The 24,248-nt window shown below is 46.4% G+C and overlaps 1 protein-coding gene across 1 annotated transcript in view; it reads right to left on the bottom strand.

Annotated features, from left to right (window-relative positions):
- Positions 1-14,224, bottom strand: part of TASOR2 (transcription activation suppressor family member 2) — a 71,398-nt gene extending 57,174 nt beyond the window's left edge. The window contains exons 1-2 of the mRNA XM_049777525.1: positions 14,057-14,224; positions 12,012-12,089 (exon numbers count right to left, since the gene is read on the bottom strand). Of these exons, the coding sequence (XP_049633482.1) occupies positions 12,012-12,089; positions 14,057-14,224 (246 nt within the window). The remainder of the gene's footprint in view (positions 1-12,011; positions 12,090-14,056) is intronic.
- Between the last annotated feature and the right edge of the window lie 10,024 nt (positions 14,225-24,248).

Genomic DNA, 24,248 nt, shown 5'->3' with positions numbered 1-24,248 from the left:
ATCTGCAGTTGGTGAGCTGGTGGTCCGTTTAGACTGTTTCTCCTCCTGAAAATTCCTTAACCTCCTCTGTATCCTAATACAGCACACTCATTTCCCTACTTGTCACTGCCTTTCATTCTTGTTGGTCTCATTTGAGGAGCCTCCTACTGCAAACTCTGAAAACATTGGGAAACATCCTAGTCTTGGAGGTGTAGTGTAGCCTCACCAGCCAAAAGATATTTAAGGAACTTTATTTCTTTTATGGTATATTATAAAATTACTATTTTTCCAGATTTTAAAATGTTCTTAGTTTTGGGGACACATCTGGCAGTGCTCAGGAACTATGTAAGGTACTGAGATCAAATGCATGTCAGCTTCATGCTAGGCAAATACCCTACCTTAAGTTATTACTTTTTGCCTTTTTGTTGTTGTTGTTGTTGTTTCTGGTCACACCGGGCAGCGCTCAGAGGTTACTCCTGGCTCTATGCTCAGAAATTGCTCCTGGCAGCCTCAGGGGACCATATGGGATGCCAGGATTTGAACCACCAACCTTCTGCATGAAAGGCAAATGCCTTACCTCCATGCTATCTCTCCAGCCCTACCACTTTTTGATTTCTAAAAATACAATGGTAATAGTAATTTGGAGACCAGAGCGATAGCACAGCAGTAAGGTGTTTGCCTTGCATGCGGCCAATACAGGACAGACCCCAGTTTGAATCCCAGCATCCTATATGATCCTGCAAGTCTGTTAGGAGTGACTTTTGTGCACAGAGCCAGGAGAAACCCCTGAGCGCCGCCCTGGGTGTGACCTCCCCCCAAAATAGTAATTTGGAGGGCCTGAGTCATATTAAGGTGCTTGCCTTGCATGCAGTCAATCCAGGTTTGAACCCAGTATTCCATATGGTTCCCTGAGACAGTATGAGTAATTCCTGAGTACAGAGGGGAGGAATCCTTGAATATCACTGGATATGGCCCCCAAAACAAATGAAAGTAGTAATTTGAAAAGATAACCACATGCTAAATCCTCATCCATTCCAGGATTCTGAAATGCGAGCCATCCCCATGAAGCATACTGAATTACTGACTAAACTCAACAGCTCTTCCGCAAACCTATATATTCTTCGGTTTTAAAAAGTATTTTTTGTTGTTTTCGGGCCACACACAGTGGTGCCCAGGAGTTACTCCTGGCTGGCTCAGGGGACCATATGGGATGCTAGGAATCGAACCTAGGTCTGTCCCAGGTTGGCTGAGAGCAAGGCAAATGCCCTGCCTCTGTGCTATCACTTTGCCCCCCCCCCGAAAAGTATTCATTTAATAAAGAACTGAGTCAAATGAATATTCAATTATATATTTATATATTCATATTTATTCAATTATTTGTCCTATTCTTTTTAACAAGACTGGGGAGGGAGTAGAGGCAAATGATTATTATAAAGTGTATGAAATAATTTATATAGCAATGGAAATTTTAGCCACCCATATAATTTCCCAGGTTTTCTACTTTTTTTTTTTTGTTACGGGGGACCATGTGGGACACCGGGATTCGAACCAACCACCTTTGGTCCTGGATCGGCTGCTTGCAAGGCAATCAGAACTAGGTCAACTAGGGCCCGGAGAGATAGCGGCATTTGCCTTGCAAGCAGCAGATCCAGGGCCAAAATTGGTTGGTTTGAATCCCTGGTGTCCCATATGGTCCCCAGTGCCTGCCAGGAGCTATTTCTGAGCAGATGGCCAGGAGTAACCCCTGAGCACCACCAGGTGTGACCCAAAAACCAAAAAAACTAGGTCAACTAAATTAAAATTAAAGTTAGGGAGGGCCAGAGCAATAGTACAGCAGTAGGGCATTTGCCTTGCAGAAGGCCAACCTGGGTTCAATTCCCAGCATCCCATAGGCCTCCTGAACCTGTCAGGAGTGTTTGTTTTTGTTTTTGAGTCACACCCGGCAGTGCTCATGGGTTACTCCTGGCTCTATGCTCAGAAATTGCTCCTGGCAGGCTCAGGGGACCATATGAGACGCCGGGATTCGAACCATCGTCCTGCATGTAAGGTAGAGCGCACTACCTCCATGCTATCAGTCAGAGGAGATTTTTAAGCACAAAGCATGAGCAACCCTTGAACACAGCCAGATGTGGCCCAGAAACAACAAAAATTCAGTCAGAAAGTTAAAGAAAAACAGTATTTGGATTAAAATCAATTTACAAACAATAGCTATCTAAAGAAACAAGGCATTTCAGTAAAATTATTTTGGATTAAACTGTCCTAATGCTTTATTTATCAAGATAATTCTTAAAGAGTTTTTTTTCCTTAAAGAGTTTTAATAAGAAAAACTCCCTGAATTCAATGTGTAAGATTATATAGTGCAAGAAAGTTAAAGAGAATAAAGCCCTGGTAAAAAAAAATTCTGAAGTTGTTATATCTACAAGGTGTTTCATTTTTTGTTTCACTTTTTCCTTCAGTTTCACTAGATCAGTGCTGTGAAAAATCAGTATATCCTGGAGAGTTTCAAAGATCAGAATGTCAGGGATGACAACCAACTGTTATTCAAACCACTAAATTTATTTACTTGCAAAGTAATGTCACAAATAATTTGCATTGCAGGGGCTGGGAGATAAGCTAAGCAGAGGTGGGCATTTGCCTTGCACGCAGCCACCCCTGGAGGGACCCTGTTCCAGGAATCCCATATAGTTCCCCAGACTGCCAGAAGTAATTTCTGAGTGCAGAGCCAGGAGTGACCCGAGTGCGGTTGGGTGTGGCCCAAAAACCAATCAATCAATCAATCAATAAAGTTTAAAAAACAAAACAATCGGGGCCGGGCGGTGGCGCTGGAGGTAAGGTGCCTGCCTTGCCTGCGCTAGCCTAGGATGGACCGCGGTTCGATCCCCCGGCGTCCCATATGGTCCCCCAAGAAGCCAGGAGCAACTTCTGAGCGCATAGCCAGGAGTAACCCCTGAGCATCACAGGGTGTGGCCCAAAAACCAAAAAAAAAAAAAATCTGCATTGCAGATTCCTTTAAAATTACCATTTATTCTGAGGCTCAATATGAGCACTATATTATTTATAGGGCTAGAAAAACAACTGTCACAACTTTGAAAATGAGTATCCTATTATCTATTTCTCTAAATTCCTCAAGATTCATTTACACCTGCCAGGAGCTATTTCTGAGCAGACAGCCAGGAGTCACCCCTGAGCACCGCCGGGTGTGGCCCAAAAACCAAAAAAAAAGAAAAAGATTCATTTACACATGTAACCACTAAGGAAGGCACTACAGGCCACAGTGCTCAGGAGTTACTCCTGACAATGCACTCAAGAATCCCACCTTGTGGGGGCCGGAGAGATACATGGAGGTGGGACGTTTGCCTTACATGCTGAATCCCGGCATCCCATATGGTCCCTTGAGCCTGCCAGAGGCAATTTCTGAGCACAGAGCCAGGAGTAACCGGAGCACTGCCGGGTATGACCCAAAAACGGGGGAAAAAAAAAATCTCTCCTTGTGGGCTCCGGGAACCCAGGAGTTGCATGCAAGGCAAATGCCCTGATCATTGTACTATCCATCTGGACAACAGGTAAACAGTTTTATTTTCAGAACTACTACATACTGTATCATTTTGGAATGTCAATAAATAATAAACTGAAAAACTGTGACCATGGGGTAGGAGCAAAATCATAGCAGTAGGGCATTTGATCTGCACAAGGCCGACCTGGGACGAACCTGAGTTTGATTCCTGGCATCCCATATGGTCCCTCGAATTTGCCAGGGGCAATTTCTGAGAGTGAGACAAGAGCATCACTGGTGTGGCCCGAAAACAAACAAAAATTGTGAGCAACAGTAAAATTAAGAGACAAGGGGCCAGAGTGATAGCACAGTGGTAAGGTGTTTGTCTTGCACACGGCTAACCCAGGACAGACCTGGGTTCTATTCCCGGCATCCCATATGGTCTCCCAATCCTGTCAGGGGCAATTTCTGAACGCAGAGCCAGGAGTAACCCGAGCACTACCACGAGTGGCCCACAAACTTTGTGCCCAACACCCCCAAAAGAGTCAAAACTCTGAAATAAAGACATTATTGATCCAGACTCAACTCCAGACTCAACTCACCCTAACTTCAGGACATCAGCATTTTACTCCTTCGGACTCCAGCTTCCCCCCCCCTTTCCTATTTCCTAGATAAAGACTTTATTTTACTATAGTGATGCCTTGTGGGTCAGCATTCCGAAAATAGCAATGTAACATTTATAAAAGTAATCTTTTTACAGCTAGAAGATAAAACATGTCCAAAGAGAAGTTGTTGGGTATCCAGATCAAATCTTGAATCTTTCATGAATAAACACAAATGACCTCAACTATCCTCTGGACAGTTTCCCACTCTACAAATAAAGAGGTGGATAGACTCTTAACCAGGTATTATTTGAGTGCTCCTTACATTTTTTTTATTTAAATCTTCAAACCACTGTACAAAACAACAAGGATTTAATGATTGGCATCATTCTTGATTTGCAGTGCACATTTAATTTTTTTTTGTTTTGTTTTGGGGTCACACCCAGCAGCGCACAGAAATCGCTCCGGGCAGGCTCAGGGGACCATATGGGATGCTGGGAATCAAACTGGGCTCAGTGGGGAGTTGGCTGCATGCAAGGCAAATGCCATACCGCTGTGCTGTTGTTCCGGCCCCATTTATTTATATAGTACTACAACAAATGGTTATTCCACAAATAAAATTCACCAAGAGGTAACTTAAAGAAACTTCACCTTCTGCAACAGCTCAGGGGCTACTTCTGATTCCTTGCCTGGACGGTCCGTTCTTGCACTGACTTAGTAATTGTGTAGGACTGAGGCTCAAATATGGGCCTCCCACTTGCAAGGCATGACCCATGCCACCAAGCTCACTCTCTGGCTTGTTAACGGTGTTTTTTTGGGTTTTGTTTTGGGATCACACCCAATGCTCAGGGATTACTCTTGGCTTTATGCTCAGAAATCGCTTCAGCTTGGGGGACCTGTGGGACACAGTCAGTTCTAAGTCAGCCACATGCAAGGCAAGCACCTTAACCACTTGCACCACACCACTCTGGCCTGTGTTAACAATGGCTTAAGCCAATGGTTATTGAAATTCTGAAGTGGACAAAGAGGAAACTAACTTATCTTACATATGTTATCATAATATAGGGCTTTTTTACTTAAGGATGTATTCTATTTACATTATTTTGTTTTGTTTTGTTTTGTTTGGTTTTTCGGGCCACACCCGTTAGATGCTCAGAGGTTACTCCTGGCTATGAGCTCAGAAATTGCCCCTGGCTTGGGGGGACCATATGGGACGCCGGGGATCGAACCGTGGTCCTTTCCTTGGCTAGCGCTTGCAAGGCAGACACCTTTACCTCTAGCGCCACCTCGCCGGCCCCTGTTTTTTTTTTTTTTTTTTTTTTTTTGGATTTGGGCCACACCTGGCGGTGCTCAGGGGTTACTCCTGGCTGTCTGCTCAGAAATAGCTCCTGGCAGGCACGGAGGACCATATGGGACACCGGGATTCGAACCAACCACCTTTGGTCCTGGATCGGCTGCTTGCAAGGCAAACATAGCTGTGCTATCTCTCCAGGCCCTATTTACATTATCTTAATTCTAAAATAAGACTTTCAAGTTCAAATACAGAGAACCTGACACTTTTTCCTTTGGATCAGTGCAATCTTTTATGATGCAATTGAAAAAATAACCAGGGGCCAAAAAGAGCACAGAGATGGGGCATTTGTCTTGCATGTGGCCAATCCTAGAGGGACCCTGTTGATTCTAGGCATCCCATATGGTCCCCCCAGCCTGCCCAGGACAATTTGAGTGGAGTCAGGAGTAACCCCTGAGCACCACTGGGTGTGGCCCAACAACCAATCTATCAATAAATAGAGTTTTAAAAAAATTTTTAAAAATTAATCATTTGCCAGTTTTGATGCTAAGAAATTGGCAGCTATTAGGAATAATATCTTTTTAAAGACCTGATATGATCTAAATTAATGTACTGTACTAATTTGAGTTAGTAATAACTTAAAGCATTTAGATTAATACCTACTCTTTTTGGACATGAACCCTGTTTTGGTCTTCTCTAAGGGAGAATGTAGCTGGGAAGATGGTCTTAACTCATTTTCACCACGTATACCCCAGAATTCTTGACATAGTCCTTTTCTCGTTTATTGTCATGAATGCTAAAATAAAAACAAAAATAAAATGAATAGTTCTCTTTATGGAACATCTACTGTATAAATAAATGTTTTGTATTGGGTACAATTCTGTAATGTTTATTTTTTTTTTTGACAAATCTCCACAGAGTTATGGCCCAGGTTTTTTTTTTTTTTTTGCCTTGTTTTTTGTTTGTTTTTGTGTCACACCCAGTGATGCTCAGGGGTTACTCTTGGTTATTCGCTCAGAAATCGCTCCTGGCTAGGGGGACATATGGGACGCCAGGGGATCAAACCGTGGTCCATCCTAGGATAGCGTGAGCAAGACAGATGCCTTACCACTTGTACCACCACTCCAGCCCCAAGACCCAGTTTTATAAGAAGCAATACGTTTTTTTGTTTGTTTTTGGGTCACACCCTGCAGCACTCAGGGGTTACTCCTGACTCTATGTTCAGAAATCACTCCTGGCAGGCTAGGGGACCATATAGGATGCCGGGAATTCGAACCGCCGTCCTTCTGCATGCAAGGCAAATGCCTTACCTTCATGCTATCTCTCCGGCCCCTAATCTGAAATGCTTTTGAATAAAATACTTTTTAGTTTCTAAAGAAAACTTTATTCACAAAAAATGAATTATGCGGGCCGGGCAGTGGCGCTAAAGGTAAGGTGCCTGCCTTGCCTGCGCTAGCCTTGGATGGACCGCGGTTCGATCCCCTGGCAACCCATATGGTCCCCCAAGCCAGGAGCAACTTCTGAGCACATAGCCAGGAGTAACCCCTGAGCGTTACCGGGTGTGGCCCAAAAACCAAAAAAAAAAAAAAAAAAAAAAATGAATTATGCTTATAGGAAGTACTTTAGCCTTACTGGAAACAAAATGTTTTAAATTTTGTTGATATTATAGAAACACATCAACAGTCTACTGATAAGAAATAACAAAATATAGACAAAATTAAAACCTTCCCATTTCGAAATTTGTAGATCGGGCTCATCTATCAATTAAACAAAACTACCAGCGCTAAGTATTAATAATTCTAGATAGTAATTACCAAGAAGTGAAAAATAGGCCCTACATAAAAAGGATCTCAGGCTGGAAAAGCAAGACAAATCTTTAAAAAAGCCACTATGAGGGCCCGGAGAGATAGCACATCGGCGTTTGCCTTGCAAGCTGCCGATCCAGGACCAAAGGAGGTTGGTTCGAATCCCGGTGTCCCATATGGTCCCCTGTACCTGCCAGGAGCTATTTCTGAGCAGACAGCCAGGAGTAACCCCTGAGCACCGCCGGGTGTGGCCCAAAAAACAAAACAAAACAAAACAAAAAAAAAAAAAAGCCACTATGGGGGCCCGGAGAGATAGCACAGCGGTGTTTGCCTTGCAAGCAGCCAATCCAGGACCAAAGGTGGTTGGTTTGAATCCCGGTGTCCCATATGGTCCCCCGTGCCTGCCAGGAGCTATTTCTGAGCAGACAGCCAGGAGTAACCCCTGAGCAACGCCGGGTGTGGCCCAAAAACTTAAAAAAAAAAAAAAAGCCACTATGGGGGCTGGAGAGATAGCACAGTGGTAAGCGCATGCGGAAGGATGGTGGTTCGAATCCCAGCATCCCATATGGTCCCCTGAGCCTGCTGGGAGCGATTTCTGAGCATAGAGCCAGGAGTACACACTGAGCGCTGCCGGGTGTGACCCAAAAACCAATTAAAAAAAAAAAAAAAAAGAAGCCACTATGTGGAGGAGGAGATAGTGGGTGCATAATTGCACTGCCAGTTTCAGAGCTACAGATACTTTAAGAAAGGCTTCAGGACCGGAGAGATAGGATGAAGGTAAGGTGTTTGCCTTGCATGTGGAAGGACGGTGGTTCGAATCCCGGCATCCCATATGGTCCCCCGAGCCTGCCAGGAGTGATTTCTGAGCCTAGAGCCAGGAGTAACCCCTGAGCGCTGCCGGGTGTGACCCAAAAACCAAAAAAGAAAAGGCTTCAGACAAGCAGAGAAATCAGAGTGGCCAAATAATAAAAAGGCTAAGGAATAAGAGGGACATACAAAAGTAGAAACAAGGGGCCAGAGGAGTGATAGCACAGCGGTAGGGCACTTGCCTTACACGTAGCTGACCCGGGACCAACGGTGGTTAGATTCCTGCATCCCGTATGGTCCTGGTCCCCTGAGCCTCTGCCAGGAGTGATTTCTGAGTGCAGAGCCAGGAGTAATTGGAGTGCCACTGGGTGCGGTCCAAAAACCAAAACCAAAAAAAAAAAAGTAGAAACATAATATCTATATGGAATTGGAGGTAGTTTACTATTTGAGGAATTCAATAATGCAAAAAAAAAAATAGTGATTTTTGAATGTAGAGTCCAAGAGTAAGCCCTGAACATAGCTGGTGTGACCCCAAAATCGAACCAAAGACCAGCCTCCCCTACTGAGCCCCAGATCTCTGGTCCTTGCTTTGTGACCTTGTTGGTGGATGTTTAGATAAAATACAGCTAAAAATGTTCAACACACGGGGCCGGAGAGATAGCATGGAGGTAAGGCGTTTGCCTTTCATGCAAGAGGTCATCGGTTCAAATCCCGGCGCCCCATATGGTCCCCTGTGCCTGCCAGGAGCAATTTCTGAGCCTGGAGCCAGGAATAACCCCTGAGCACTGCCAGGTGTGACCCAAAAACCAAAAAAAAAAAAAAAATGTTCAACACAATCCCAATTTGCAGAGGCTTATGACCTGTTTGTCAAACTTAACAGAAGTCGAAGGTTCCAGAAGTTCTGAACAATGTTTTTCTTTTTGGGGCCACACCTGGTGGTATCAGGGGTTACTCCTGATTCTACACCCAGAAATTACGCCTGGCATTGGGGTGGGAATGTTGCACTGGTGAAGCAGAGGCTGTTCTGTTTATGACTAAAACCCAACTACAATCATGCTTGTAATCATGGTGCTTAAATAAAGATTTTATATATATAAAAAAAAAATATGCCGGAGATTCTGGTCAACCACATGCAAAAGAAATGTCCTTGCTGCTGTGCTATCGCTCCAACCCCCTCCAAAACAAGTTTTAAAAATAACAAATCTGGGGGCCGGAGAGATAGCATGGAGGTAAGGCGTTTACCTTTCATGCAGAAGGTCATCGGTATTGTGTCCCATATGGTCCCCCGTGGCTGCCAGGAGTGATTTCTGAGCATGGAGCCAGGAAAAACCCCTGAGCACTGCCGGGTGTGACCCAAAAAACACACACAAATAAATAAATAAATAAATAAATAAATAAATAAATAAATAAATAAATAGCAAATCTGGACAGCCTGAGAGATAGCACAGCGGTAAGGCACACGGCTTATCCAGGATGGACCTGGTATTTTTTTCCTAGCATACATATGGTCCCCCGAGCCTGTCAGGAACGATTTCTGAGTACAGAGCCAGGAGCAACCCCTGAGCGGTGCCGGGTGTGGCCCCAAAACAAAAACCCCCAAATCTGAAAGGTTCATCATCTTTGAAAAATCACTACAACGGTCAAATGGTCAAAATAGTGGTGCTGATGTACAAATTTTATATATACATAAATCAAGAGAAGAGCAGAAAGCACTGCCAGCATAACTCAACAGGGAAAGAACCTACCTTTTTACAATTATGTTAAAAGGGGGCGGAAAGGGAGGAAGCGGTGGCGCTGAATGGTAAGGAGTCTGCCTTGCTGGCGCTAGCCTAGGACAGACCTCAGTTCGATCCCCCAGCGTCCCATATGGTCCCCCAAGCCAGGAGCAAATGGATTTTTTTTTAAGCCAGTCAAATTGAGTAGCGGGAGGGTTATATACCAACTTTTGTGATACTAACGTTAATAAGTTCTGATAAACCACTGCCATCGGACCAGTCAGCAAATGGATTTCTAAGCGCATAGCCAGGAGCAACCCCTGAGCATCACCGGGCGTGGCCCCAAAAAACAACTTGTGGAATGAGGCTGGAGAACCACAGGGCAGATGGTCACAAAGAAGTAACTATTATTCATCATTAATACAGCTTAAGTGGGCCCGGAGAGATAGCACAGCGGCCTTTGCCTTGCAAGCAGCCAATCCAGGACCAAAGGTGGTTGGTTCGAATCCCGGTGTCCCATATGGTCCCCCATGCCTGCCAGGAGCTATTTCTGAGCAGACAGCCAGGAGTAACCCCTGAGCGCCGCCGGGTGTGGCCCAAAAACCAAAAAAAAAAAAAAAAAAAATACAGCTTAAGCAAGTGTTTTGTCAGTGCAGTTTAAAAAAAAAAGTATGCACTATTATTTTCGCTATACTAAATCTAAGAACAAATTAAGAGTCTTTCCCCGGGCCCGGAGAGATGGCACAGCGGCGTTTGCCTTGCAAGCAGCCCATCCAGGACCAAAGGTGGTTGGTTCGAATCCCGGTGTCCCATATGGTCCCCCGTGCCTGCCAGGAGTTATTTCTGAGCAGACAGCCAGGAGTAACCCCTGAGCATCGCCGGGTGTGGCCCAAAAAACAAAAAACAAAAACAAAAAAAAAAAAGAGTCTGGCATCTGAATAATACTGAAAAACACCATAAGATGCTTAAGGAAAAGCAGAGTTTACATAACAGAAAATACACAAATATAATAAAACATACACATATGAATTATATTTGAAGTACCTACATCACGATTTAAAGTGATCACCTATATCAATCCCTGACATAAATCCTGTTTATCTGATCACCCTTTGAACACTCAGAACTATCAGCTTCGTAAATCTGGGGGCTCTATTAATTTTGATGACACATTTCTGTGTGCAGGACAACGACCGGTGCAGTGCAAGGTTTCCATAAGTCTTTAGGAGGTTAGTTTCCTAGATCAGTTTTATTCCTGGACTAAAAATCCTTCCATGATAGGTAGAGCACTAGTACAGCGTAAGGCACTTACCCTACATCAGGGGTCTCAAACTCGAGGCCCGAGGGCCATTTGCGACCCTCCATACAACATTTTGTGGCCTGCGGCCAGCCTTCAAATATCGCAGTATTTGCGATTATTTGCTTACCGAATAATCGCAATAAAAATCGCATTAGTAAGAAAAAATCACATTAAACATTCGCATACCCCGAGCAGTTCCGTTTGGGGTATGCAAATGTTTAATGCGATTTTTTTGTGTGTGTGTGTGTGTGTGTGTGTGTGGTTTTTGGGTCACACCCGGCAGTGCTCAGGGGTTACTCCTGGCTCCATGCTCAGAAATTGCTCCTGGCAGGCACGGGGGACCATATGGGACCTCGGGATTCGAACCGATGACCTTCTGCATGAAAGGCAAACGCCTTACCTCCATGCTATCTCTCCAGCCCCTAATGCGATTTTTTATTGTGAATATTCGGTAAACAAAATCCCTTATGCAGCCCTGCCTCACCCCGACTTTGCCTTTTGCGGCCCCCAGGTAAATTGAGTTTGAGACCTCTGCCCTACATGCAGCAGACCCAGAGGTTTGATCCCAGGCACCCCATACGGTATGTTGACCTTCCCTGAGCAGAATCAAGAGGTTTTGAAAACAGGTGGGTGTGGCCCAATAACTGGGAGGGAAAAAATCCTTCAGTGGCTTCTTAGAACTCCATCAAATATTGCTTGCCATGCCTGGATCAAATCTGTCCCTGTTTATTCCCTTTCATCTTCAACCCTTGCATCACGAAGTTCCAAGCCACAATGGTTTTAAACTCAGGTTTTTATCTTTTTTTCTAAACTTGGCGGAAAATGTGGACATCGCTCCTACCACCTCTTGCTTTTAGAGGACTAAATTAATTTGGAGGAGGGAAATAGGATTATGATTCCATGAGTTATACTCTGTCATGTTTGGCATGTTGTTTTTTCAGTGTGACCTGTTGGAGAGCTAAGTTTATGGAGACCTTTTACCCCATGTTCTTCATAGGACCATCGATGTGTCTTCTGACAGGCATCTTTGTGACCAGCACTTCTCGCCTCTCCTGCATAGCTCCCACCGTGTCTGGCGGCTTAACATCTGCAACATGCTGCAGGGTGCAACAGAGCTGGTGGCTAAATGCAACCTCAAGGTTCTGGAGTCCCTGACCAGTTCCTTGCACACCCGCAAGTTCTATCACCTCCTGTCTCCAGTTCTCTGATGTGGCTGCTCAAACAGTCCCTAGGCAGTTAAACTCAGTTTTAAACTCTTTCCTCTTTCCAGATCTTGTAATGTCGTCATTTCCCCCCCATTTTGACCATGGGTTAGCTCCCATTCTAAAAAGCTCTAGAAGTTATTCCCTGTCCCTGATTATACTCCCTAAAGTAGTGCTTCCTATTAGAATAGCAGCGGAAAAATAGCACACCAGGTAGGGAGCTTGCCTTGTATGCAGTCAACCCAGGTTTGACCCCCAGCATCGCACAGGGTCCCCTAACAACCACCAGGATTCCTGAATTCAGGAGCAACACTCAAGTATTGTCGAGTATGGGCCCCTGCCCTCAAAAAAGTATTCCTTAGAATACTTAAGTACCTTTTCCACAGATCCATAGAGTATCAGTCCAGTTCAGCCAAGTGCCAGTGTCCATCGGAACCCAGAAACACTACAAAAGCTTAATTCTCTTACCACATTACCTACAGTGAGCCAAGTACAGGCCATTGTGCTCATTTTTTTTTTTATAAATTAATTTGGTAAATTGTACAATTCCCACAAGTCAAAAATAAAACTAAAGGGTTCAGAGCGGCAGCACAAGTGATAGGGCCTCTTTGCCTTGCATGTGGCTAACCTAGGACGGACCAAGGTTTGATCCCCTGGCGTCCCATATGGCCCCCCAAGCCAGGAGCGACTTCTGAGCGCATAGCCAGGAGTAACCCCTGAACATCACCGGGTGTGGCCCAAAAAGCAAAAAACAAAAACACAAAAACAAACAAAACCTAATAAAAGCATCCTATTGGAGCCGGAGAGAAAGCATGAAGGTAAGGCGTTTGCCTTTCATGCAGAAGGATGGATGGTTCGAATACCGGCATCCCATATGGTCCCCCGAGCTTGCCAGGAGCAATTTCTGAGCCTAGAGCCAGGAGTAACTTCTGAGCGCGGCTGGGTGTGATCCAAAAAAAAAAAAAACAAAAAACAAAAAACAAAAAAAGGTAAATAAAAGCATACCTATTTAAAAAAAAAAGGGCACTAAAGGGCCCGGAGAGATAGCACAGCGGCGTTTGCCTTGCAAGCAGCGGATCCAGGACCTAAGGTGGTTGGTTCGAATCCCGGTGTCCCATATGGTCCCCCCGTGCCTGCCAGGAGCTATTTCTGAGCAGCCAGCCAGGAGTAACCCCTGAGCACTGCCGGTGCGGCCCAAAAAACAAGAAAAACAAAAAACAAAACAAAACAAAAAGGCACTAAAGGCACTACTGAAATGAGAAATGTGGGGCCAGAGAGATAGCACAGCGGTAAGACATTTGCCTTGCTTGTGGAAGGACGTTGGTTCGAATCAGGCATCCCATATGGTCCCCTGAGCCTGCAGGGGGTGATTTCTGAGCATAGAGCCAGGAGGAACCCGAGTGCTGCCGGGTGTGACCCAAAACCCAAAATTAAATTAACAAATAAAATGAGAAATGTATTAAAGTTTCAATTAAAACATTTAAATACATCAAGTCTACCATGTGCAAAAATGTGTACGTTTTTCACTAAAGGTATTGTAACCGAGGTCCACCTAAAATCTACCCGGAATCACCACACTTCAAGGGAGGCCCTGAAGAACCAGCCAAGGAGGGAGGCATCTGCGAGGCATCTGCCATGGCCCACCTCCCTCCGAAACATTAAAAACTGGGAACAGAACGTTTGGAAACTTGGTCTGCACAACTGACGCCCACACAGTTTCCGAAGGCGTGCAACCCATCCCCCAGGGGACCTGACAGGGTAGGGGTGTGGGGTGGGGACAGAGGGGAAGGTAGGGGTGTGGGGTGGGGACGGAGGGGAAGGACACGATAAGGAATTAATCTGGCCCCTTCACTTCACCTCACAGGGAGGAGCCTGTGCCGTGGTCTGGAGTCCGCTTTGGCCCCCTCCCGCCTGCCAAGGTCAGCGCATCGGGTGACTTCGGGTGGGAGGCTGACTTCGGGTGGGAGGCGGAGCGCGAGGCATCTGCTTTTGAAAGTCAACTTGGTGTGCCTGCGCATACGCATGCGCATCCCGGCCTGGGGCTGGTTGGACGGACCCGCTCTCCTAGGTGGGCTCCACTTAGTGCATGTCAGGCCCTTCATTCCAAACGCGGCTCACTGAGGCGAGGCGAGGCGAGCTCCCAAAGCCAGGGTGCAGGACCCAGGGCCAATCCACCCGCGGCTTCACTTCCAGTGACCTCAACTGTACCCCAGACAAACAGAACCCACGGTGCGGTTTCGGGGCTGTGTTTCATAATGCACCAAGTGAAAAGAACTACGGAACTGGGCTTTGACCATCCGATCCGATCCTGGTTTCCAATGGAGAACATTCCCCCACTCACCCAACAAAAACAGACTGGTAAAACATTTGGTCTGGGGCCGGAGAGATAGCATGGAGATAGGGCGCTTGTCTTGCATGCAGAAGGACGGTGTTCGAATCCCGGCATCCCAAATGGACTCCCGAGCCTGCCAGGAGCAATTTCTGAGCGTAAAGCAAGGAGGAACCCCTGAGCGCCACCGGGTGTGACAAAAAAAACAAAACAAAACAAAACAAAACAAAACAAAAAAACATTTGGTCTGATCTAGGACTGATCTCAGTCTTGACCATATATATATATATATGTTTTTGGGTCAAACCCAAACATACATATTGCGGGGGGTTGTGGGGAGTCATACCCAGTGATGCTCAGGGTTTGTTTACTGCTGGCTCTAGCATAGAAGTTGCTCCTGGCAGGCTCGGGGGACCATTGGTTTTATTTTTTTGGGTTTTTTTTTCGGGCCACACCCGTTTGATGCTCAGGGGTTACTCCTAGCTAAGCGCTCAGAAATTACCCCTGGCTTGGGGGGACCATATGGGATGCCAGGGGATCGAACCGCAGTGGCGGTCCTTCCTTGGCTAGCGCTTGCAAGGCTTACCTCTAGCGCCACCTCACCGGCCCCTCGGGGAACCATTGGATAGCGGGATTCAAACTGGCGTCTGTCCAGTGTTGGCTGTGTGTAAGGCAAATGCCTTATCTCTGTGCTATTGCTCTGGCCCTTTGACTAATATGTTTGTTTGTTTCTGTTTTTTGGTCACACCTGGCGATGCTCAGGGTTACTCCTGGCTCTGTGCTCAGAAATCATTCCTTCCAGGCACGAGGAGACCATATCGGATGCCAGGATTCGAAACACTGTTCATCCTGCTTGCAAGGCAAACACCCTACCGCTGTGCTATCTCTCTGGCCCCTTAACTAATATTTCTTTTTGTTTTATTTTGTTTTGTTTTTGGGTCACACCCAGCAGCGCTCAGGGGTTACTCCTGGCTCTACGCTCAGCAATCGCTCCTGGCAGGCTTGGGGGACTATGTGGGACACCAGGATTCGAACCACCATCCTTCTGCATGCAAGGCAAATGCCTTACCTCCATGCTATCTCTCCAGCCCCCCTTGACTAATATATATATTTTTTTTTGTGGTTTTTGGGTCACACCCGGCAGTGCTCAGAGATTATTCCTGGCTCCAGGCTCAGAAATTGTTCCTGGCAGGCACGGGGGACCATATGGGATGCCGGGATTCGAACTGATGACCTCCTGCATGAAAGGCAAACGCCTTACCTCCATGCTATCTCTCCGGCCCCATTGACTAATATTTTTAAGCACGCAACCTAAGCTATTCACTAGCATTCCCTTTTCCTAATGAGATCCCAGAGAATCATTCCAGCTAGTTTGTAGTAAATAAAATATGAAAAGCTTTAAATTCAAAAGAGCAAATTCTTAAACTGCTCATCTCATATATATAGATGGACCACTTAACACAGTATGTTCATGTTGGGTCTTCAGTTATACTCAAAAAGACAGAGAAACTCTTTTTTTTTTTAAAGAGGGCATGAAGGATGAGGATAGTTCAAAGGGCTGAAGCACATTTGTCCCCTAAGTACCATGGTTGCACTACACTAATTATTGTATTTATTTTAAGGCTAGAAAGCAGAGTTTCCTTATTACAAGAAAATCCTAACTAGCTTCTCTGGGGACAATCATATTCTAAGACTCACTTTGGATTCTTCTGATTATTATGTACAACAAGACAAAGTGACACTTAATCTGCACAATAACAAAGCTTAGGTTTTAACTGCCACTACCCCCAGCTCCAACAAATATGAAGACTGCCAGTGGCTCAGAGAACGGGAAACACTCGGGTAACAGCTGCTGGGATAGCTGGGAGCAAGTCTCAGGAGTTATGGATCCCGAGTCCTTTCTCCTAATGAGGAGGCAGGTGTACATCAAAGGTTCCTTTTCACCATTCCAATGAGGGTAATGAAAGAGCCTAGGAGGAGGGGATTTAGTTCTCCAATTAACAGTTATTAAAATCTTACTAAAGGAAAAGAGAAAGCATGCCCCAGACACATTAAAAAAAACAAGGTTTGTTTTTTTTTTAATTTTTTATTTTGGTATTGGGGCCATACTTGGCAGTGTTCAGGGGTTACTCCTGCCTCTGCACTCAGAAATTATTCCTGGGGCCCGGAGAGATAGCACAGCGGTGTTTGCCTTGCAAGCAGCCCATCCAGGACCAAAGGTGGTTGGTTCGAATCCCGGTGTCCCATATGGTCCCCCGTGCCTGCCAGGAGCTATTTCTGAGCAGACAGCCAGGAGTAACCCCTGAGCACTGCCGGGTGTGGCCCAAAAACCAAAAAAAAAAAAAAAAAAAGAAATTATTCCTGGCAGGTTAGGGGGATTCCAGGGATTGAACCTGGGTCTGTCCTGGGTGTGGCCCCAAAACCAAGCAACCAACTAACCAACCAACCAAACAAACAAACAAAAAACCCCACCAAAACTCTAAAGTGTTAAAAAAAAGTTTCTAGGGGCCGGAGAGATAGCATGGAGGTAGAGCATTTGGCTTGCATGCTGAAGGACAGTGGCCCGAATCCCGGCATCCCATATGGTCCCCTGAGCCTGCCAAGAGCAATTTCTGAGCGTAGAGCCAGGAGTAATCCCTGAGTGCTGATAGGTTTGATCCCAAAACCAAAAAAAAAAAAAATAATAATAATAAAAGAGAAAAGTAAAGAGAGTACATTTAGATTCTAAAAAGCCAAAATCTTTCATAAAGAATTATAAAAAGTGGAGTTTTATAAACTAGTTTATCGATGGATGCTACTAATCAATATATATACAGAAGAGACATATAGAACAGCCATGGCAAAGTATAAAATAACAACACTCGTAATCAGTGTAAAAAGGCTATATATGCCAGCTAAAAACATTTAAAATTACATTGAAAAATTCCAAATAGTGTTTATTTTATCTTAATTTAATTTTACGTATTTAGGTTTCCTTTGGTCACAAAAACTGTTCAGGGATTATGGTATTCAGGGGATCAATGTGGTTCTGGGGATGGAACTGTAGATGGCTACTCTCAAGGCAGTACCCATATCCTTGTATCATCTCTCCATTAGTTTATTTTGAGAGTAGGAGGTTGGTGGTAGATGTAGTGGTAAATATATACCATTTACTCATTGGCACATTTACATTGGTTTTTGGGTCACACCTGGAAGCACTCAGGGGATACTCCTGGCTCTGTGCTCAGAAATCACTCCTGGCAGATTCGGGGGACCATATGGTATGCCGGGATTCGAACCACCGTCCTTCTGCATGCAAGGCAAACACCCTACCTCCATGCTATCTCTCCGGCCCCAAGAATGGCATATATTTTAACTGGCTAGTTTTCATATAATCTATAATCCACATGTCAAATTTGGGAAATCCTTAACAGTTTTTAAGTGTGAACGACCTAAGAGTTTTTGAATTGGCTGGTCCGATGGCAGTGGTTTATCAGAACTTATTAATGTTAGTATCACAAATGTTGGTATATAACCCTCCCACTGCTCAATTTAACTGGCTTAAAAAAAAAGTTTTTGAATCACAAAAATACAGGCAAATGCTTTCAATACAGATGAATCTCAGAAACAACGTTCAAGAAAAGTAATTTAGAGAATATTTGCTATGATTCTACTTAAATAGAAAGTCAGATGAAACAAGTGAAAAAAATAAGTGTACGTACAATCAATATATGTATGGTTTTTTTTTCTTTCTTTTTTTCTTTTTCTTTTTATTTTTTTTGGTTTTTGGGTCATACCCGGCAGTGCTCAGGAGTTACTCCTGGCTCCACACTCAGAAATCGCTCCTGGCAGGCTCGGGGGATCATATGAGATGTCAGGATTTGAACCAATGACCTTCTGCATGAAAGGCAAATGCCATACCTCCATACTATCGCTCCGGCCACAATATATGTATGTTAAGCGTGTATAACAATAACAATGTCAAACATACATAGGCAAGTGATAAACTAGAGAAAGGTAGGGAAAGGAAGGGCAAGGGCCAAACTTCAATACTGGGCAGAGCACATGTCTCTTTTTTTGTTTGTTTGTTTTTGGGTCACACCCAACAGCCAACACTGTGGTTACTCCTGGCAGGCATGGGAGATCATATGGGATGCCAGGATTCGAATCGCCACTGTACGTCTGTCCTGAATCAGCTGCGTGCAAGGCAAACACCCTACTGCTGCACTATCTCTCTAGTCCTAAGAGTACATGTCTTATATGGGTTGAGCCCTGTTTTCATTCCTCAAGGTCAGTGGTCCTCAAACTATGGCCCGCGGGCCACATATTATATTTGTATCTGTTTTGTTTCTTCATTGCAAAATAAGATATATGCAGTGTACATAAGAATTCGTTCATAAGTTTTGTTTTTACTATAGTCAGACCCTCCAATGGTCTGAGAGACAGTGAACTGGCCCCCTATTTAAAAAGTTTGAGGACCCCTGCAAGGTGGTTAAAAAAAAAAACGAGAGCAAGTGAATTGGTGGGGGGGGAGGGTCCGCAGAGAAATACCACAGCGGTAGGGCATTTGCCTTGCCGATCCAGGACCCAGAATGGTTCAAATCCCGACATCCCATATAGCCCTGAGCGAGGAGTAGACCCTGAGCACCAGCAGGTGTGATCCAAAGCCCCCCACCAAAGGCAAGTGAATTGGGGGTTGAGTGATGGTAAAATGTGCAGACTGCTAACCTTGCATACCACCACCCAGGGTTTCATCCTGGACACCCCATATGGTAGCCCAAGTTCACTAGAAGTGATCCCCGAGTGCAGAAGCAGGAGTAATCCCTGAGCACCGCTGGTTGCAGGCCAATCCCCCAGCTCCCCTGCCTGCCCCAAAGCAACCAAATAACTAATACAAAATCCATGACCATGGTGATGGGGGCAGGAAGAAAGAAGAATGATACTTTCTGCTCCCAAGAAGAAGCAGGCACAGGAGATTTCTCTGATCATTTTAAGTCTAATAAATCCCTACACAAGAAGCAAACAGCATGCATACATGTCGAAGTTTAGAAAAAGCCTATCAGAAGAAACAGGGAAGCATACCTATTCTCCCAGAAGGGAAATCACAAAACTGTGTCTCATAAATTTAATGCAATCACAAGATCCCAACACACTAGATTTTCTATAGAACTTGAAAAGATGCTAAGTTTCATCTGGGGAAGAGAAAAAAAAAGGCAAGAGAAGAGCCGAAAGTTGGTTTAAAAAAAAAAACAACAACACAGAAACATACTACAAAACTACAAACATTAAAAAGGTGTGGTCATGGGGCCGGTAAGGCGTTTGCCTTTCATGCAGGAGGTCATTGGTTCAAATCCGGGCACCCATATGGTCCCCCATGCCTGCCAGGAGCAATTTCTGAGCCTGGAGCCAGGAATAACCCCTGAGCACTGCTGGGTGTGACCCAAAAACAAAACAAAACAAAACAAAAAAAGAGGTGTGGTCAGAGAAGAGTTCGGATTCCAATCTGAGGCGAAAAAAGGAACCAACCAAAAAGGTTTTTGATTATTGTGCCAAGAAAACACAGAGTGTTGTTAGTCTCCACGAGAAAATCATTACATCGAATCATTTAATAATACAACCAAATCCAGCAGAGTGATTAAAAATACAACTTTCTTTCTTTTTTTTTTTTTGGTTTTTGGGCCACACCCGGCGGTGCTCAGGGGTTACTCCTGGCTGTCTGCTCAGAAATAGCTCCTGGCAGGCACGGGGGACCATATGTGACACCGGGATTCGAACCAACCACCTTTGGTCCTGGATCGGCTGTTTGCAAGGCAAATGCCGCTGTACTATCTCTCCGGGCCCAAAGATACAACTTTCAAGAGATCATCCACCCCTGGCCCTCTCTGCAGGGTTGCAGGGAACCCGAGCACAGAAAAGAAAAGGGAGAAAGAGCAGCAAAGGTCTGGGTGCAAGCGGCAGCCACGATCGAATACAAGTCCGGTTCACTGCACACACATACACACACGCACTGGCAGGCCTCAAAGTGTAATCAGACACACACACACACACACACACACACAGACGGGCTTTGTCACATAGTTAGACCAACTGCGCAGATCTCAGATTCACACGCACTGGTGGTTTGTTGCAGACGGGCCTTGTCATGTAGTCAAGCCCACTGTAGGGAACACACACACACACACACACACACACACACACACACCCCAGATGGGCCTCGTCGTGTAGTCGGACCAACTGCGCTCTACACACACACATGCGCGCAGGTGGTTCGCTCCAGAGAGGCCTCATCATGTAGTCAGACCAACTTCACGGACCATCCACACACACACACACACACACACACACACACCTTAATTGCAGAACCCCCTGAACCAACAAGCCCTGTGGACCCACATATGCCACCACACACACACACACACACACACACACACACACACACACACACACCCCAGACACAGCAGACGGGCTTTGTCACATGGTCAGACCAACTGTGCGGATCTCACATTCACACGCACTGGTTTGTTGCAGATGGGCCTTGTCACGCAGTCAAGCCCACTGCAGGGCACACACACACACACACACGCACACACACACCCCAGATGGGCCTCGGCGTGTAGTCGGACCAACTGCGCTCTACACGCACACGCGCACACACACACGCGCACAGGTGGTTCTGGGCAGACGGGCCTCGTCGCGTCGCCGGGCCAACTGCGCGGATCGGACCCCACGCACACGCCCCCGCCGGCGCCCGGAATCGCGGCCTCTTCCCTGCCTCGGCCCCGACGGACGGACGGACGCCCCCCGCCCGCCCCCTCGCCGCCCCGCTACCATCCCGCAGCGGGCCCCTCACGAGCCGCGGCGTCTTACCCGCCGGCAGAGCCCGCGCGCCCGGGCCCTGAGCCGTCGCCCTCGGCCCGCGGCCCATGCTCCGCGGCGCGCTCACGCCGGCCGCCCGCTCCGCTCCCGCCTCGCACTCCGGACGCGTCGCGCACCCGCGCCCGCACGCCGAGCGCGCCGGAAGTCGCTCCCCGGCCGCCGGAAGTCGCTCCCCGCCGCGCCGCCGACGCCGACAAAGGAAAAACAGAAAGTGAAAACGCCAGCCCGCCGCGTCCGCCAATCGCGGCGCTCCTCCGGGCCCGTCCGCGCAGGCGCCGGGGGGCGGCGCGGCTCCGGATTGGACGCGGCGGGACCGCGTCCCGTGGGGGCGGGACCGGAAGGGCCCGCGCGACACCGGATGCGGAAGGAGCGCGCGCGAGGCCAGAAGTGACCAAAGCTGCTGCGTGGACTTCCAGGCGGGCTCCTGCGTGGGCCTGAGCGACTGGGAGCGACTGGGAGCGACTGGGAGCGACTGTGGCTCCCTCAGCGAGCCCGGCCGTCCTGTCAGGCCGGGCGAGGCGGCTCTCGCGTCGCCGTGGTTGCACCAGGCGGCTGTTATTGTGTGGCCCCAACGCTCCATTTTGGAAGCCTCGTCTTTTGTGTTTTATTTAGATTCAACCCTCGCAGTATGGCCGACTTGGTGGCTTAAGAAAGTTCTACAAGGGCCTAGTATGGCGGACAGGGCAAGACAGAGGCAGAGAGTTGTCTCTGGCTTTCATTTCAGAGAACAAGATGTCCAGGAAAAAAAGCATTTATTCCACCAGAAGTGTCAGATGTCAGGGGTCCCTAAATTACTGCTTTTCAACCTTTTTGTGCAAAGGCACACTTTTCTCATGAGAAAAAAAATCACAAGGCACGCCACCATTAGATGTTAAGAAATTTTAATTTTGTGCCTATATTGATTATAAAGTGATTCTCTTGAGTAGGAATCAGAAATTATTTTATGATTACTTTATTATGAAATAATGAAGTATTTGATCATTTTTCATGTTTTTGTTCAACCTAACGTACAGGACTGAACATCTATGGCCCAGGTGATCAGGCACTTAGATGCATTGGAACTGAAGGGACAGCAATTTCAGTGCATGAATTCTGAAATGTGCGGTCCACCAGGGGTCAGAGGCTTCATGACTCAGGGCCAGAGTCAACAAAATCACCCCACGTACTGTATTTCCAACTCCAGGTGAAGAGTCTGAATTAGAGTTGTGTATGAAATAATGCAAACCAGGGGTCGGAGAGATAGCATTGAGGTAGGGCGTTAGCCTTGCATGCAGAAAGTAGGTGGTTTGAATCCAGGCATCACATATGGTCCCCTGAGCCTGCTGGAAGCGATTTTTTTTTTTTTTTTTTTTTTGGTTTTTGGGTCACACCTGGCAGTGCTCAGGGGTTACTCCTTGCTCTATGCACAGAAATCGCCCCTAGCAGACACAGAGGACCATATGGGATGCCAGGATTTGAACCACCGTCCTTCTGCATGAAAGGCAAACGCCTTACCTCCAAGCTATCTCTCTGGCCCCCGGGAGCGATTTCTGAGCATAGAACCAGTATTAACCCCTGAGCGCTGCTGGGTTAGACCCAAAATTAACAACAACAAAAAAAGAAATAATGGGGGGCCGGAGAGATAGCATGGAGGTAAGGCGTTTGCCTTTCATGCAGGAGGTCATCGGTTTGAATCCCGGCGCCCCATATGGTCCCCCGTGCCTGCCAGGAGCAATTTCTGAGCCTGGAGCCAGGAATAACCTCTGAGCACTGCCGGGTGTGACCCAAAAACCACAAAAAAAAAAAAAAAAGAAAGAAATAATGCAAACCAGGCTGAGGGTGAAATATGTATAATCTGGCAATCTCCTACCTCGAATGGAGAGCCAGAACTCTCGTTTTTATGATACAGAGACCACACCCAGGTGGAGGAGTAAGGACAAAGTAAGGGCAGATAGCTCAGGCTATCCTGAGCCTGTCCAGCCCAGGTTTGTATATAAGACAATATATTTTGGGGCCGGGCGGTGGCGCTGGAGGTAAGGTGCCTGCCTTGCCTGCGCTAGCCTAGGACGGACCGCGGTTCGATCCCCCGGCGTCCCATATGGTCCCCATATGTTGCCAGGAGCAACTTCTGAGCGCATAGCCAGGAGTAACCCCTGAGCGTCACAGGGTGTGGCCCAAAAACCAAAAAAAAAAAAAAAAAAAAAAAAAAAAAAAAGACAATATATTTTTTGGTGAAAAATAGTTGTAAATAGCTTTTTTCCTGGGGCCTAGTCTTAGGCCTTTTGGCTTCAGCCTCTTCACGGAATAAAGAGCTATTTTCTTCGGGGGAAAAAAATAGTTGTAGGGACCGGGAAGGTGGCACTAGAGGTAAGGTGTCTGCCTTGCAAGCGCTACTATAGGACGGACAGTGGTTCGATCCCCTGGCGTCCCATATGGTCCCCCCAAGCTAGGGGCAATTTCTGAGCGTATAACCAGGAGTAACCTCTGAGTGTCAAATGGGTGTGGCCCAAAAACCAAAAAAAAAAAAGTTGTAAATAGATACAAAGGAAACAGATGATCTTTGTTTGAACAAAATATAATGTAACACGAAGGGCCTGAGAAATAGTACAGGGCCTTGGACAGATACTGAACCTGGTTTGATCTCCAAAATGCTGAGCTTCGCACACTGAGCTCCATCAAGATGAAGTTTGAGGGGCCGGAGAGATAGCATGGAGGTAAGGTGTTTACCTTTCATGCAGAAGGTCATTGGTTCGAATCCTGGCGTCCCATATGGTCCCCCGTGCCTGCCAGGAGCGATTTCTGAGCACGGAGCCAGGAAAAACCCCTGAGCACTGCCGGGTGTGACCCAAAAACCACCAAAAAAAAACAAAAAACAAAAAAAAAAAGATGAA

The sequence above is a fragment of the Suncus etruscus genome, chromosome 7 (assembly GCF_024139225.1).
Source record: "Suncus etruscus isolate mSunEtr1 chromosome 7, mSunEtr1.pri.cur, whole genome shotgun sequence".
NCBI lineage: Eukaryota > Metazoa > Chordata > Mammalia > Eulipotyphla > Soricidae > Suncus > Suncus etruscus.
The sequence above is the reverse complement of the archived record's forward strand: the minus strand, read 5'-3'. Positions and strand labels throughout refer to the sequence as shown.